Below are 13,729 nucleotides of genomic sequence, written 5' to 3'. Positions count from 1 at the left end.
TTAAAGACCTTTTTAGTTTTAAAATGTAATTATGTATTGACCTCTAATTGTTTTGGTTTAATTACTCTTTAAGGTCTTTCAATTTTAAACTTAATGAAATTAAACCATGACTTCTTTAAATTTTATGATTTGTTTCAGTTTAGACACCTTATTTGTTTCATAATCAAACAATTTATCCTCTCGTAATTTAATCTTTATTTCATCCCTGACAGTTGCATTGGCGATCGAGTTTGTAGCTATTGATAATGACGGCGCAAAACAGAAGAAATAAGCAAAAACAAAGAAAAAAACAAAAGTAGAAGAACAAGAAGCAATTAAAAGACTCCACTAAAACACTTCATTGGAGAATATAAATGGTGGACTAAGCATCTTGGCAGGAAGAGCAACATACTTCAAAATCATGACCGATTAGACGGGGAAATAGAGAGATTAGAGAAAATAGATTGTAAACATTGTTTTGTAGGTTTTGGGAGATCTAGAAGTTTTTAGGTGAAACTAAGGATAAATTCGGAACCATAACAGAAAATGGTTCTAAGTAATGATATTTTAGGTTTCTAGCTATCGTCAATGATGGAGATCAACATGGACAAAACTGTTTAGAGGTTGGGAGGGGCTGGTGCCACTCCCAATTTTTTTTTTTTAATTTAAATATTATTCAAATAAGATTTTTACCCCCCTTGAGTTTTAGATTTAAATACTTAATAGACTCTTATTCTTTTTATATAAAATCATTTTGCCCTGTCAATATTTGATTCTAACTCCGTCTCTAATGATCAACGACAATGACTGGTCACGACGAATGGATTTATTCAATTAGCATCTTACATAAGTTAATTGCTATTTTTACCCATATAATTCTCTTTTGTAATTTGATCCTTTAGCATATTTATTTGTTTGTTTGTTTAATTACTATGAATTATGAATTATTTTTATTATTGTTGTTGTTATCGACATATTTTTATTTTGTGTTTATAAAAATAACATACATTTTCATTGAAAGGATTTTATATTTTTGAAATATAAGGCAATGTTTTTATATAAAGGTGTTTGGTGAGATAGTCCTCAAATTTATAGGAGTATGATCATGTTAATTATTCGAAATGAGATAATAATGTTCTTAAAAAAATAAGAAAATGTTGTTTTGTTACTACAATTAAAGAGATATTGCCCAAAAATAATGGATTGCAGCTTTTTAAATTATTCGTAATAGATAAACATTATTTTTAAAATTGACCAATTGAGTGAGATGAATATAGAGTGAGTGACACATACGGATGTACACCACTAATGATATGCACCAATATACACCATTAAGAGAAAAAATATGATAAATTTCATAAATAGTCATTAAATTTATTAAAATGGTTTCATTTGTCAATTAAATTTTTAAAAGTTACAAAATAGACATTAAACTTCATGTTTTATTAAAAAATAGATAGAGACCGTGAAATATTGTTAAGGATGTGATGTGTCATACTAAATTAATAGGAAATATCTTATTTGTCCCCTCAATTATAACTAAAATTTCATTTTGATATCTTTTCAATGATTTTAAGTAATAATTTCAAAAAGAAATTTGAAAAGTTAGAACTTTATAAAAATATATATAAACACAGTTTTTTTTAAATTAAAAATTATATATATATTTTTTTTAAAAATTCATTCATCAAATTATTTTATATTCAATTATTTATTAATCTTGGTTGTAGTTGTAAAATTAAAAATTTATAACTTTCATTATCCAAAAAAATGAATTATCAAACAATTTAATTATTTTTTATTAAACGATGTGATTCAAGCACTTGACTTTTGTTTAAGAAGTTTAAACACAATTTTTAAAAATACATTCAAAAAATTATTATATCACATTAATGAGGAAAATACATCCAAACTTAAATAAAAATAATCGAAACAATCCTTAACTTTTAATAATGTATCAAGTAAGTTATATGGTATAAATTAAATATTTATAATACGACACTAAAAACAATATTTAACTTGTTTATATCCATTTTTTTAATTCAATGAACATAATAATTTTTTAATTAAAATTAATAGTAAAATGAAATTTTAGTTACAATTAAAGGGTCAAATGGGATATTTTCTATTAATTTATCATGCCACATCACATCTTTAATGATAGATAATGACATTGTGCCCATTTTGTAACAAAATCTAAAGTTTAATGTCTATTATTTAACTTTTAAAAGTTTAATATCTAAAAATATCATTTTGATATAATTTAATGTCCATTTATAAATTTTACCTTATAAAACTAAGGGTGGATATCAATGTTTGACATCCATTCTAAATTTTCCAACTGAGTGACTCTTTTTATAATAAAAATTAAAAATCAATGCAAATATATATATTTTTTGTTTTCAAACAAATTCACTCTATTAATAAATCTTGTATTCATATTTTAATTCAAATGACCATAGATTGCATTTAAATTCATATTCTAACTCTAAAAAACAATACACTATTTTTTTAAAAAATATATAAATTTTGAGCATTGTACGAGTGCCTTAACCTTGCCCATACGCGATTGACTCTCGAATTTAACTTTACTCTAATTTTAAATATATACCTCCCAAATTATATTTTTCAAAAGAGAATTTCTTTAAAAAATAATTTTATAAGTGTTCAACCACACTTATTCCAAAATGATTGACGACTACTAAATTTTTTAAGTTGTACATTTTTACAAGAAAAATATTTTCTAATCAAAAAACGATTTCAACAAATATTATACGAGTAAATAAGTCAAATTATGCTAAATTAAAATACAGGGATAAATCCCAAATTTGAGAAAAGTAGAGGAATCGAAATCCGAATTTGACCTTTAAATTAGATAAAGAAAATTAAAAATAGTGAAACCTATTGAGGTTTTAAAAGCTCAATACATGGATTGTACAGTAACGAAGAAATGAATTAAATGACAAAACATTATATTAGAGAAAAACAGTCTAGTTGAAGTCATTGTTTCATTGCACTGTATAACCAGTTTCAGCACAATTTGTTGATGCCGGAAGGTGGTGAAGATTCAGCCAATTTGGGGAAGAACTGTTCCCTTTCAAGTGAGACATGAAGACGTGCCAACACCTTAAGCACTGAACCCCAAGCAATAGGAGCATAACAACACGCATAGCCGAAAACTGCTAAAGCTCTCACAACTCCATTAGGGTACCATGGATATGCCATGACCAGAAGAGAACCGAAGATCCCAATCAATGGCACGAAAACTTGAATGGCAGGCAGCATGAATGAATTGATTGCTATAGATGACAGAGCAATGGAACCGAGGAAATACAGTGCCCAGCCTACTAGTGGATGAATTGTGCGAGGAATAATGGCGAAGGGAACTACATTTGCCGCGAGAATTGACCAGATTGCTATGAACTTTATGGCAGTTTGGATCAAGGCTGTGGTTTTGTCTGAGTTCCGGTAGCATAGTTTGGGGATGGTGGGACGTGCTAGATGTGTCATCACTATTATTCCAAGGAAGATAATCGATTGGATTATCACAATAGGCATCTCAGCTGCATAGCCTAGAGTTTGACGACGATTTTCATGCCATTGAATGCCCAAAGGCAAGACAGGCCAAGACCACCAGTACCATGGCTTCAACCATAGTGCACCAGGGAAAGTGATCACACTGTTAGGTCCACAAGGTACTCTCCAGCGAAGTCTAAGATCTGTTGACCAGCAGAAGAAACAAAACATTGTTTGAGGTTATTGCAGCTCAATTCATTACAAGTTTGTTTTAATATCACCACCAATTTACTCACAGTAATAAGAAGCATCCATTTGGTATCCCAGAGGAAGTCTGTATTGTCCATCGAGGTTGGAGCCATTTAAAGGTGGGTGAAACATCGGCTGGTCGAGCAAGTCGGGGAAGTAGGCACCAATAAATCCCTGGTCCGCACCGTCAGGGTTTTCTTTACCAGTTTCCAGTGAGTGAATCATATCTTTGAATACCTCCCCTGATGGCTGCAGGAAAATTTCTTTTTAAGTACCAAAGTCGGTTCACAAAAATAGCCAAATCAATCTTTTACCTGCAACACAAAGAGGCCAGTATGGAAGATACAGGGGTTGATAAAGACGGCACAAAACTGTCCACATTGGAACAATTCATCAGTTTTCTGCAGGAAAAGATTGTCGGCGTCCAGCATGACCACTCTCTCATAGTCCACCAAACTCCAAGCATATAGTTTATTCAGTGTCAACTTGAATCTCTTTTGTTGACCTGTGTAAGGATTATTAATGTTCTCCACCCTCACCACCTTTGCTCCATCTTCCTCTTCCCTGTGCCGCACAAAACACGACCTGTCAAGCTCATGTCCATTTCATTACAATAAGGAACATCATGTTTTTGAAAGGATCAAAGCAAAGGACAAATTTCTAAAGCGGTTTTGCATCAAACAAGCTACTCTCATGTGCTGTTTGCTTGACCAATACAATACCCGAGACCATGTCTTGTGCTGGTTGAAAGTGCGTGTGGGGTCTGGTGATTTAAATGGTCTAATATCGTGGATCCACTAGAAATAAAATTAGGGCCGAATGCGTCCACCCTCAGATAAAATTATAATGGGCGGTGCGTTTATGCGGGGAAATTTGTGCCAATCACATTCCTCTTTCTATTTATATATTATCTGTATCGTACTTATCCATGCTTAACACTTACCGGTAATTGACCCCAGCGAACCAACAGTGTTTTCTAACACGTAGTTGAGCAAGTAACGTCACACTTTATCACTATTCTATGGAAACTGTCCATCTTATTATTTTTTTAATTTAAATTACTTATATTTAATTATAAAAAATAATATATTGATGGTGACCAACAAGAACATACCCTTTTGTTTTCCACTTTGTATTAATTAATTTCTTTTAAGGTAATTAATGTAGAAATTATGGACGTTACAACTTGGACCAGAAACAGAGTTTCATTGAATCAAAGGGTTTCATTTCTACTGCTTGTGCTTCGTTAACTAATCTCTATTGATCAGGGAAGAATACAGAATAAAATTTTAAAATTTTAGAGGAGAATAAATTTATAAAATTATAAGGAATGAAAATAGATTATTAATAAAAAAATATAAAAAATATATAATAATTTAAAATTTTATGATCATCTTTCAATTCATATGGGACCTTGTATATAATATTTATTTTAATTTAAAGGAAATGAAAAGAAGAAGAAAGTGTTATACGATTCTTACAAAGCACGAATCCACCGGAGGGGAACGTCGAGGGAGGCAATGACGATGAGATCAGCGTCTACTTGGAGACTGACAAGGGATTTGATCAATACACGCGTCGCAACGTAGAACTCGTAATCTCTCGGCGTCCCCATGTACATCATCGTCGCATAAGCGTTCCGGTGTTCCTTCTTCTTCAGTTTAACACCATAAAGAGCTGTCGTTTCCATCGTCGCCATCAAGACCAGCAACACTCTTAAAAAAGTAACAACAAAGTTTCGTGTCTCCATTCGTTTCTCTCTCTCTCTCTCTCTCTCTCTCTCTTCTCTTATCTGAGCTTTTAGGTTATGAACTTTAACAAAAACAAAAGGAAACTCCGATAAGTAAAGATTTTCCTCTAAAAATGCTGAAAAAGAATCAGCAACGGCTTTGGATGATAACTCTTTAAGCTTTCCAAAGCATATAAATAGGACGGAACGGAAGCAGACGAGAAAGTTCTTTAAGAGGAAGTACAGGTGGGGGCATTTTGCAAATATTATTTTCCATCTGTTCCTTTCTATTGATATTTATACAAAAGTTTATCAATTTGCATCGTGACCCTTACTTAACATCAACTTTGACCTTAAAAAAACACTTCCTTTAATGCAAATTATGAACTTTTTATTTTATCAAATTATATCATTACGTTTGATATCAATTTTTATGTATATTATAAAATTTTTAATTAATCAAATTATAATTTTAAAGATTTAATTATTTATAAGTTAAGTCATTTAGTTTGATTCTCTTAATAATTCTAACAGAAAAAAAATAATTTAAAGGCGATATTTTAGATAATTATTTTTATCTCACACTATAAGAATATTTAAAAAGGCAAATTATATTAAACGTCAATAAATATGAAAAAAGACATGTATGTTTGATGTTATAAAAAAGGATAAACTACATATTTAGTATATGAACTATCGCTTTTGTTCTATTTTAATACCTAAATTTTATTTTTTTCTTTTCAAAATCATACCTAACGTTTAGTTTAGATTTCAATTTGGTATCACACCGTTAAAAACTTAACAACAATGATGACGTGGAATTACTTTCCCTTTTTTGATATTCCACGCATCTTGTAATGTAATTTTCACGTCATTGATGTGCTTAAGTTTTTAATGGGGGTACCAAAATGAAACTTAAACTAAACGTTAGGTATGATTCCAAAAAATAAATAAAGTTTAGGTACTAAAATATAATAAAAATGATAGTTTAGGTATTAAATGTATAGTTTACCCTATAAAATAAAGCAAGCAAAAGAGTAATAGAAGAATTAGAAGTATGAGAATAAAGAGAAAAATGTGTTATTTTATTAATATGAAGCAAGAGGGTTTGTCTAAACTTTATATTTATATCCATAAGGAGTAGATATAATATAAAATTTTAATCCTAATAAACATCAATATCCTAAAAGTAAAATATATCAAAATCATATTTAATACATAAAATTTAATCACAATGTACATTCACAAATAAAAATTATGCATAGCAATTAACAATTTTTTATAATTATTTTGATGGGATATGATGCTTAAGTTATGTATGTATGTATGTATGTATGTATATGAAGTTAAGTTTTTTATGATTACTTAAAAAATAAGTAAAAATGATTGAATTTATTAATATTAGAAATTAAATAATTTAATTTAATAAATTTTAAGAATTGTGACCAGATGAAAAGGTTGTACAAAAGTAATGATACACACTATGAATTATCCTATAAAGTATACCCAAAGTCCAAAACAAGTGGATGCCGCTCAATGTTTAAGCCGCCAATAGATGAACAGTTCTGACAATAGTAAAGAGTATTGGAGTACAAATTATGTGAACACGTTAAAGGACCGGAGGTATAGTTAGACCGAGAGGAGCAGTCGGGATATTTATTCTCTTAAAATTTTTGAATTATTATATATTTTATTAATATTTTTTAATTTTTTTTATAAATTTACCGTCTTTTAAAATTTATTCTTTTAAATAAAATCTTATGTTTGTCTCTTATAGAAGGATTAAGTGTTAAGAAGATTAAAATCAAGCAAAAATCTTTAAAAGTGTACTTAATGAAGTAAGAAATATCTTTATTTTTTAAATTTAAAATCTGTAGATATTTTGGAAGAGTTTCAACTAAAATAAAAATATATAATTGTATATTTTAAAAAGAAGTTGAAAGAGTAGGGACATCAAAACATCAAAACTCAGACGTGGAAAAGTCAAGTCAGAGGAGGGAGACCCGAATTACGCGATTGTGTGGAGGATTTGAGGTCTTTTTTGACTGGGTATATGCGCTGTATTAAAGACGCGTTAAGCAATCGGTTTTGATTGGGGGGCAAAGACAAATGGAGTGTATTCATTCCGCCACGTACTTCTCTTTGCTTCGCTTCTTTCCTGTTTGTTACATTCGGTTGTTTCCTTGTTTGATTCCTTTAGTAATAGTACATGTATTTTCAAGAGCATTGTATTAGTATTTAATTAAAACTTGGCGGATACAATGTTAATATGGCCCACTACTCCACGTGGGATTTAAGTGGAAGAAAACCAAGAATTCATTGACGCAGTCCTTGCTATTTCATCAAATAAGGAGGTTCATGCCTAATGGCAAGAGTGGGTCTACTCTGCTCGCATTTTCATACACATGCATCATATACGATGAATAGTACTCATTTCTCACCAACCTTTGCCATTGATTGAAACAAGGGTTGGTGGGTACGCTGTCTAGACTTTTTCTAAATTTTATCATTTCTCTTTTGTAATACCTAATTTTGTCCTAACAATTCAAATCAAATTGAAGGCAATCAAAGACAAATTTAAAGATTGTTCACGAGTTGATATTGGACCACGAGTTGATTTTGGGTCACTTCAAGTAGCATTGGTGGCATAAGAAAAAGTAGTTCGTGGAAGCTTGGAGAGAATTTGGCCGAGAGAATTTGGCCACGAATGATGGGTTTGAAACGTTTATTTAATTAGATATGGTGACCATTTGTTCATTGAGAATTTTTAAAGCCCAAATTAAGTCAATTTTTTTTGTTTACTAAAACCCAAATATCAAGATTAAGTGCCCAAATGTCCATATATACAGTCCAAATTTAAGGTCCAAATGTTCATAAATACAACACAAAATATAGTCCATTAAAATACCAAAAAAATATATGATATGGCTAGTCCAAATTCCAGCCCAAATAATCCACTTACTAAATACACAAAATAGCCCTCATCAGCCCACAACTAGGGATGGGCATGGGTTGGGTCGGATTTTTGGTCCACCGACCCGACCCGACCCGAGAATAAGGAATCATCCACCTTAGATCCGACCGACCCGACCAAAACAAAATTTCACCCGACCCGAACACAACCCGATATATAACTTAAAAACTCGACCTGACCCGACCCGAAATAATAATAAAAATATTATTTTTATTCAATAAAAATAGTGACTTAATTGAAAAATATATATATAGAGGGGTATTATTATAATTATTCCTAAACATATAAGGTAAAATTATATTTTTTTTAGGTCGGGTCGAGTATTTTTCACCCTAAACCCGAACCCGAAATTAAAAAAAAACTAGATCCGATCGGGTCGGGTCGACACCCGTCGAGTTCGGGTCCCATGCCCATCCCTACCCACAACAACCCAGCAACATCAGCAGTAGTCTACGCCTCGTCAGCTTTAGACGTTGCCACTGAACCAACCCTAAGTCAACACCAAATTACTCGTTGGTGCCTCGTCATCTCCCACACAAACGCCAAGGTGATCCCAAGCCCTCGTGCTCCTCCACAGCAGCAACCGAGCCCCATCAGATGCTCCATCAGCAGCCACACATGCAAAAAAATTATACAAAAATAGGGGATTATAAAGCGAAAAAATAGTGTACACAAAGGGGGTTTAAAAAAATAGCAAGACTCCATGATTTTTTTTCTTCAAAAATTTCTTTGTAACAGAGCAAGACTCCCCTCTCATCTTTTTATCTCATTCAAACAAAAAGAAGCAAATACAAGAGAACGTTTTTTTCCTCAAAGGTTTTCCTTTTTCCATTTCCAACAGTCATTCTTTATTTTCTTCAAATAAAATAGAGCCTTAAATCGATGAGGGAAGAGTGATACATTTACATTAGTCATCGGAGCCTTTTCGGTTCGGGTTTGCCATCGGGGAGGGGTCGGGGAGGGGCGAGGCAGTCGACAGATCGGAGGCCCTTATACCTTTTTTTTAGGGTTTATATGTTAGCTTGGGGCTTTGGTTTTAGGAGTTTAGAGTCAAGAGTAGATGATGGTTTCATTTTAGGGTTGAGTTTTGGTTCAACCGACCATTGTTGGTGGTGGTCAGTGGTCGGGGCTTGTAGTTATGTCGCCAAGAACAGCTGGCCTTAGGGTTTTCGGTTGGGTATGGGTTTCAATTAGGAAGAGGTAGCTGCTTTACGGCTTCAAGTGGGTTTATTCCCCCATCTATGGCACCAGTCGGGGTGAGGAGGGGTCACCAAGTCAATGGTTGGCTTTTGGACGAGGTTGTTATGGGGAGCGACGTCACATGTTTGTGGGGAGGTTGAGAGTTCGAGAGAAAAAGATGGGGTTGTGTTTTAGGTTAGGAATAGGTTAAATGAGTTTTAAAATGGTTAAATTAGGTTATATATTAAAGTTTAGGGGTTATTTCCCTTTTAGTCCTTATAATACCCCAAATATCAAGTTAGTAACTTTATTGAAAAGATTTAAAATTAGAGGATTAATTTGAATAAATGTTAAAGTATAATAAATGATTTGGAAATAATGTTTAAGACCAATTAGTAACAATGGATGAATAAAGAGGGCATTTTGGTCCTTTAAGGAGAAATAAATTTAAAATTCATTTTTATTAGGGATTTTGTAACACCCCCAACCCGTACCGACCCGGATACGAGTCTGAGGTGTCACATTGACCTTTCAAAACATTTACTTTTACAAAAGAATGGATTTCAAATTAATTTAAAATAATTGGTTTACAAAACATTTCAGAGCGTATAAAATTTCAATCTCTTAATTACATGCCAAATATATTCATTAAAACAAAATGCATATTAATCATTTCTTTTCTGATCTGACCTTCGGTAAGGATAAACTGATATGGCTTGCTCCTCTCTGCTTCTTAATATTTCTCGGAACCTACGTGTGAAACACTCACACTCTAAATCGATAACTTAGTGAGGCATAAATAAACTGAAATATAACATCTTAATACTAATTCCTACTATGCACAATTCATATAATCATATTAAACTACAAAACACATTATGCATGAAAACATAAATACATACATATACATATCATCTCATTATCCTTATTATTATTTTTATCATTATTAACATTATTTTCATTTTTATCTCTTAGTCATATGTTCTATACCTAACATTCTTAACCAAACCATATACAAATCATCATATAATTTCTGTAACATATTTCATATCACAAAACATACATATCTCATATAGTATATTTGTTATTTTCTCTTTATTAGCCCATGTACACATATGAGAACTAAAGATATGTGAGTACATAGAGGTTGTACATATATGCTGTCACCACAACTCGTATAATTCCCACTAGGGGCACGTAGAATTTGTCCCAAGGACCGCGTAGAAATGTCCCCAAGGACCACATATAACATATATGTCCCAAAGGACCACTCCTTAAGAACCATATACATATTCCAATGGACCAAATAAGTGTACCGAAGTACCGCATATATGTTCCAAAGGATTACATATATGTCCCAAATGACCACGTAAAACCCTCGACTCTTGGCATGCCAACTATACCTCTATCTCTTATGTCACATAACATAGGCATTATCCTTTATATTTATCACATATTAACGTAGTCACTTAGTTCACTTACACGTAGATCATTTTCATATAATTCACATGTCACATATATCACATAGCTTATATCTATTGATCATTTACTCACATAACTTCTTATCACATAGCTCATAGTCATATTTTCATATAACTCATATAATTTCATTCATAATCACGTATCTCATGTTCATATGATCTCTTATGTTCATATCATATATCTTATAACATATTCTTATATCATCATGTATATAATTTATACTCATTCACATATACACTAACATATACATATGTATATCATATAACATATGCAAAAACCAATAACACACATATATCATGTCAAACATATGCTCATATTAATGAATTTATGCATTCTACTATAGGAAATAGACTTGTCGTAAGTCTTATTTCCATTCAACATCATATACTATCTAATATGCACTCGCCTGGCCTCACTAATCAATAACAGTCTCTTAACTCTTTCTTGTTCAATTCTATCTCGTCGACTCATCATATACTTGCTTCCGATCAATATCTACACAATCATACATATTATAATTTGATCCTTAATAAATCAGACTAAACAAAAATACTTAATAAAACTTTCCACGTTGAGTAGTATCGGTACCCAAGGTATGGTACTGATACTTCCCTAGCCGTGGTATCGATACTGAGCTTGGGTATCGATACCCATTTTGCATTCGAAATCCTAGTTTCAAAAATTGGTACCGAACTGACCTTATGGTATCGGTACTCTTAGTATCGATACTACCCTTCAGGTATCGATACCCCATGAATACATTTGTTAAATTCAAGCTTATAGCATCGATATTGTTCAACTAGTATCGATACCCCTATACCAATTACCACTCTTTTACTCTTGAAGTATCGGTACTGGATGAAGAAGTATCGATACTCATAGCCCAAAATTCACTTTTTAAACCTGAAAATTCACCAATACTAATCTAAACCTTCCATTTAAAGCCCCTTTCATGCCATTAAACTCAACTACCCTTACTTAAATCAACTTATATCCATCTAAACCTTCATTATCTTCATAATCTCGTCCTATCTCTTGAAATCAAGAATTCTACCAATTTTCCATCATGTTCTAATTTCAATTCTAACACTTCATATTTCTTAATTTAGCTTATGACAAGTCAATTTTAGTCTCAAATTCTATTTACTAACCTCATCCAAGATTTCACTTATAAACCTCTTATCTTTAATCTCTTCTAACCTATCATTCTTTTAATTTCTACATAATTTCCATAGTTTTTCCTTATGCTCTATCAATCAAAATCAATCCTTAATTGAAAGAAAACCAGCTAAAAAATAAAACTCACCTTAGTTGAGAGCTCACGTTGAGAGGAAGAAGAAGAGTAAAGTTTCCAGACTTCTCTTTTCTATTCTCTTATTTCCACGTGGTTTTCCTTTATAAAGGGAAAATAAAAATCTTTCTTATAAAAAACCATTATACCCTTTTTACTCTCAACTTTGCTATTAACTCCAACACCAATTTTTTTAATTAAGTCCCTGAACTTTTTATCTTTTCTAAAATTGATCACTAAGTCTCAAAAACTTTCATTTTGGTCACTAACATGACTTTTCGGATGTTACAGGTTTAAGAAGGGGAAAAGGGGAAAGTTAAAACAAAACAAAGTCATCTCTTCTTCTTCTTCTTCTTCTTCTTCTTCTTCCCGTGTTCACATGCTCTCCCTATAGCCAAGGTAAGTTTTCTTTGAGTTAGTTTATTCTTCAGTTTATAGACAAGTTTTGAAACCTGAAGTAATATAGAGACTTAAGGAAAGTTCAAGGATGTTTAAAACTAAGTAATTTATGAAATATTTGAGATTGAAGAAAATGGGTTTTTGAATGATATGTTGGAGTATGAGTTTTTATTGATGTTTACTAGTATCATTTAACTTGTCAAATAAGTAAATAAGAGATTATGAGCCTTGGATATGAATAAAACATGTTAGAAAAAGTGGTATGATTCTTGGTTTGAGACGTTCTTTGGAGATTTTAGATGTTATAAGAAGCTAAATGAAGGAAAGTTAGTTGGGATAAGTAAAAAAAGTTTAATTGTATTGTTTGAGGTAAAAATAAGGGAATCTGACCAAAATTGGGTAAAAATCGAGCTGAAAATAGAAAATATGGGTAAGGTATCGGTACTGGAAGAACAGTACCATACTATAGGTTTAAATTTGGGAAAATAGGATGAACAATATCGATACTGATGCAATTAGTATCAATACTGATGTGGATATCGATACTATGAAGAAGGCATTGATACCATGGATTCCTAAATGTAGAAATGGTATCGATACTGAAGGGAGTATCAGTACCATAGTATAGAAGTATCGATACCATGGTAGGGTACTGATACTATTGAGTTTGGAAAATTAAAATAGGGCGAATTTTGATAGAAATTGAATGTAATAGTACTTTTGAGTATTATTAAAAGTATAAACGTTAGAGAGTATACTAACATTGGTATGTTATGTGTACTTAATGGATGCTTGTATAGATCATAATCAAGCTACCGAGTCAAGCAAGAAAAATGACAAAGATAAAATTGTCGAATAGCTCGACATCCTCAAAGCATACTAACGAGGCATACCAAGTGAGTGCATTTATTATGTACTTATATGTTATGAT

The 13,729-nt window shown here is 31.8% G+C and overlaps 1 protein-coding gene across 2 annotated transcripts; it reads right to left on the bottom strand.

Moving 5' to 3' along the window:
* Window positions 1-2,960: 2,960 nt before the first annotated feature.
* On the bottom strand, window positions 2,961-5,708 carry LOC120120261 (putative glucuronosyltransferase PGSIP8). Of its 2 annotated transcripts, none has more exons than XM_039139934.1 (4): window positions 5,226-5,708; window positions 4,059-4,329; window positions 3,792-3,993; window positions 2,961-3,698 (listed from the first exon to the last, which is right to left on the bottom strand). In XM_039139934.1, the coding sequence occupies exons 1-4, from the start codon at window positions 5,492-5,494 to the stop codon at window positions 3,010-3,012; spliced, it is 1,431 nt and encodes a 476-aa protein (XP_038995865.1). In that variant the 5' UTR covers window positions 5,495-5,708; the 3' UTR covers window positions 2,961-3,009. The 2 variants fall into 2 exon arrangements, with proteins under 2 accessions (XP_038995865.1, XP_038995866.1); XM_039139935.1 differs by having other exon boundaries at window positions 4,059-4,308.
* Between the last annotated feature and the right edge of the window lie 8,021 nt (window positions 5,709-13,729).

The sequence above is a fragment of the Hibiscus syriacus genome, unplaced genomic scaffold, assembly GCF_006381635.1.
Source record: "Hibiscus syriacus cultivar Baekdansim isolate YM2019G1 unplaced genomic scaffold, ASM638163v2 tig00110336_pilon, whole genome shotgun sequence".
Taxonomy (NCBI): domain Eukaryota; kingdom Viridiplantae; phylum Streptophyta; class Magnoliopsida; order Malvales; family Malvaceae; genus Hibiscus; species Hibiscus syriacus.
The sequence above is the reverse complement of the archived record's forward strand: the minus strand, read 5'-3'. Positions and strand labels throughout refer to the sequence as shown.

Bases quoted from the DNA above. Each gene is read 5' to 3' on its own strand.
- LOC120120261 (XM_039139934.1), bottom strand. From the start codon at position 5,494: ATGGAGACACGAAACTTTGTTGTTACTTTTTTAAGAGTGTTGCTGGTC. The intron at 3,994-4,058 runs GTAAAAGATTGA...ATTTTCCTGCAG, and splicing joins CTGGCCTCTTTGTGTTGCAG to CCATCAGGGGAGGTATTCAA. The intron at 3,699-3,791 runs GTGAGTAAATTG...GCTGGTCAACAG, and splicing joins AATGGATGCTTCTTATTACT to ATCTTAGACTTCGCTGGAGA.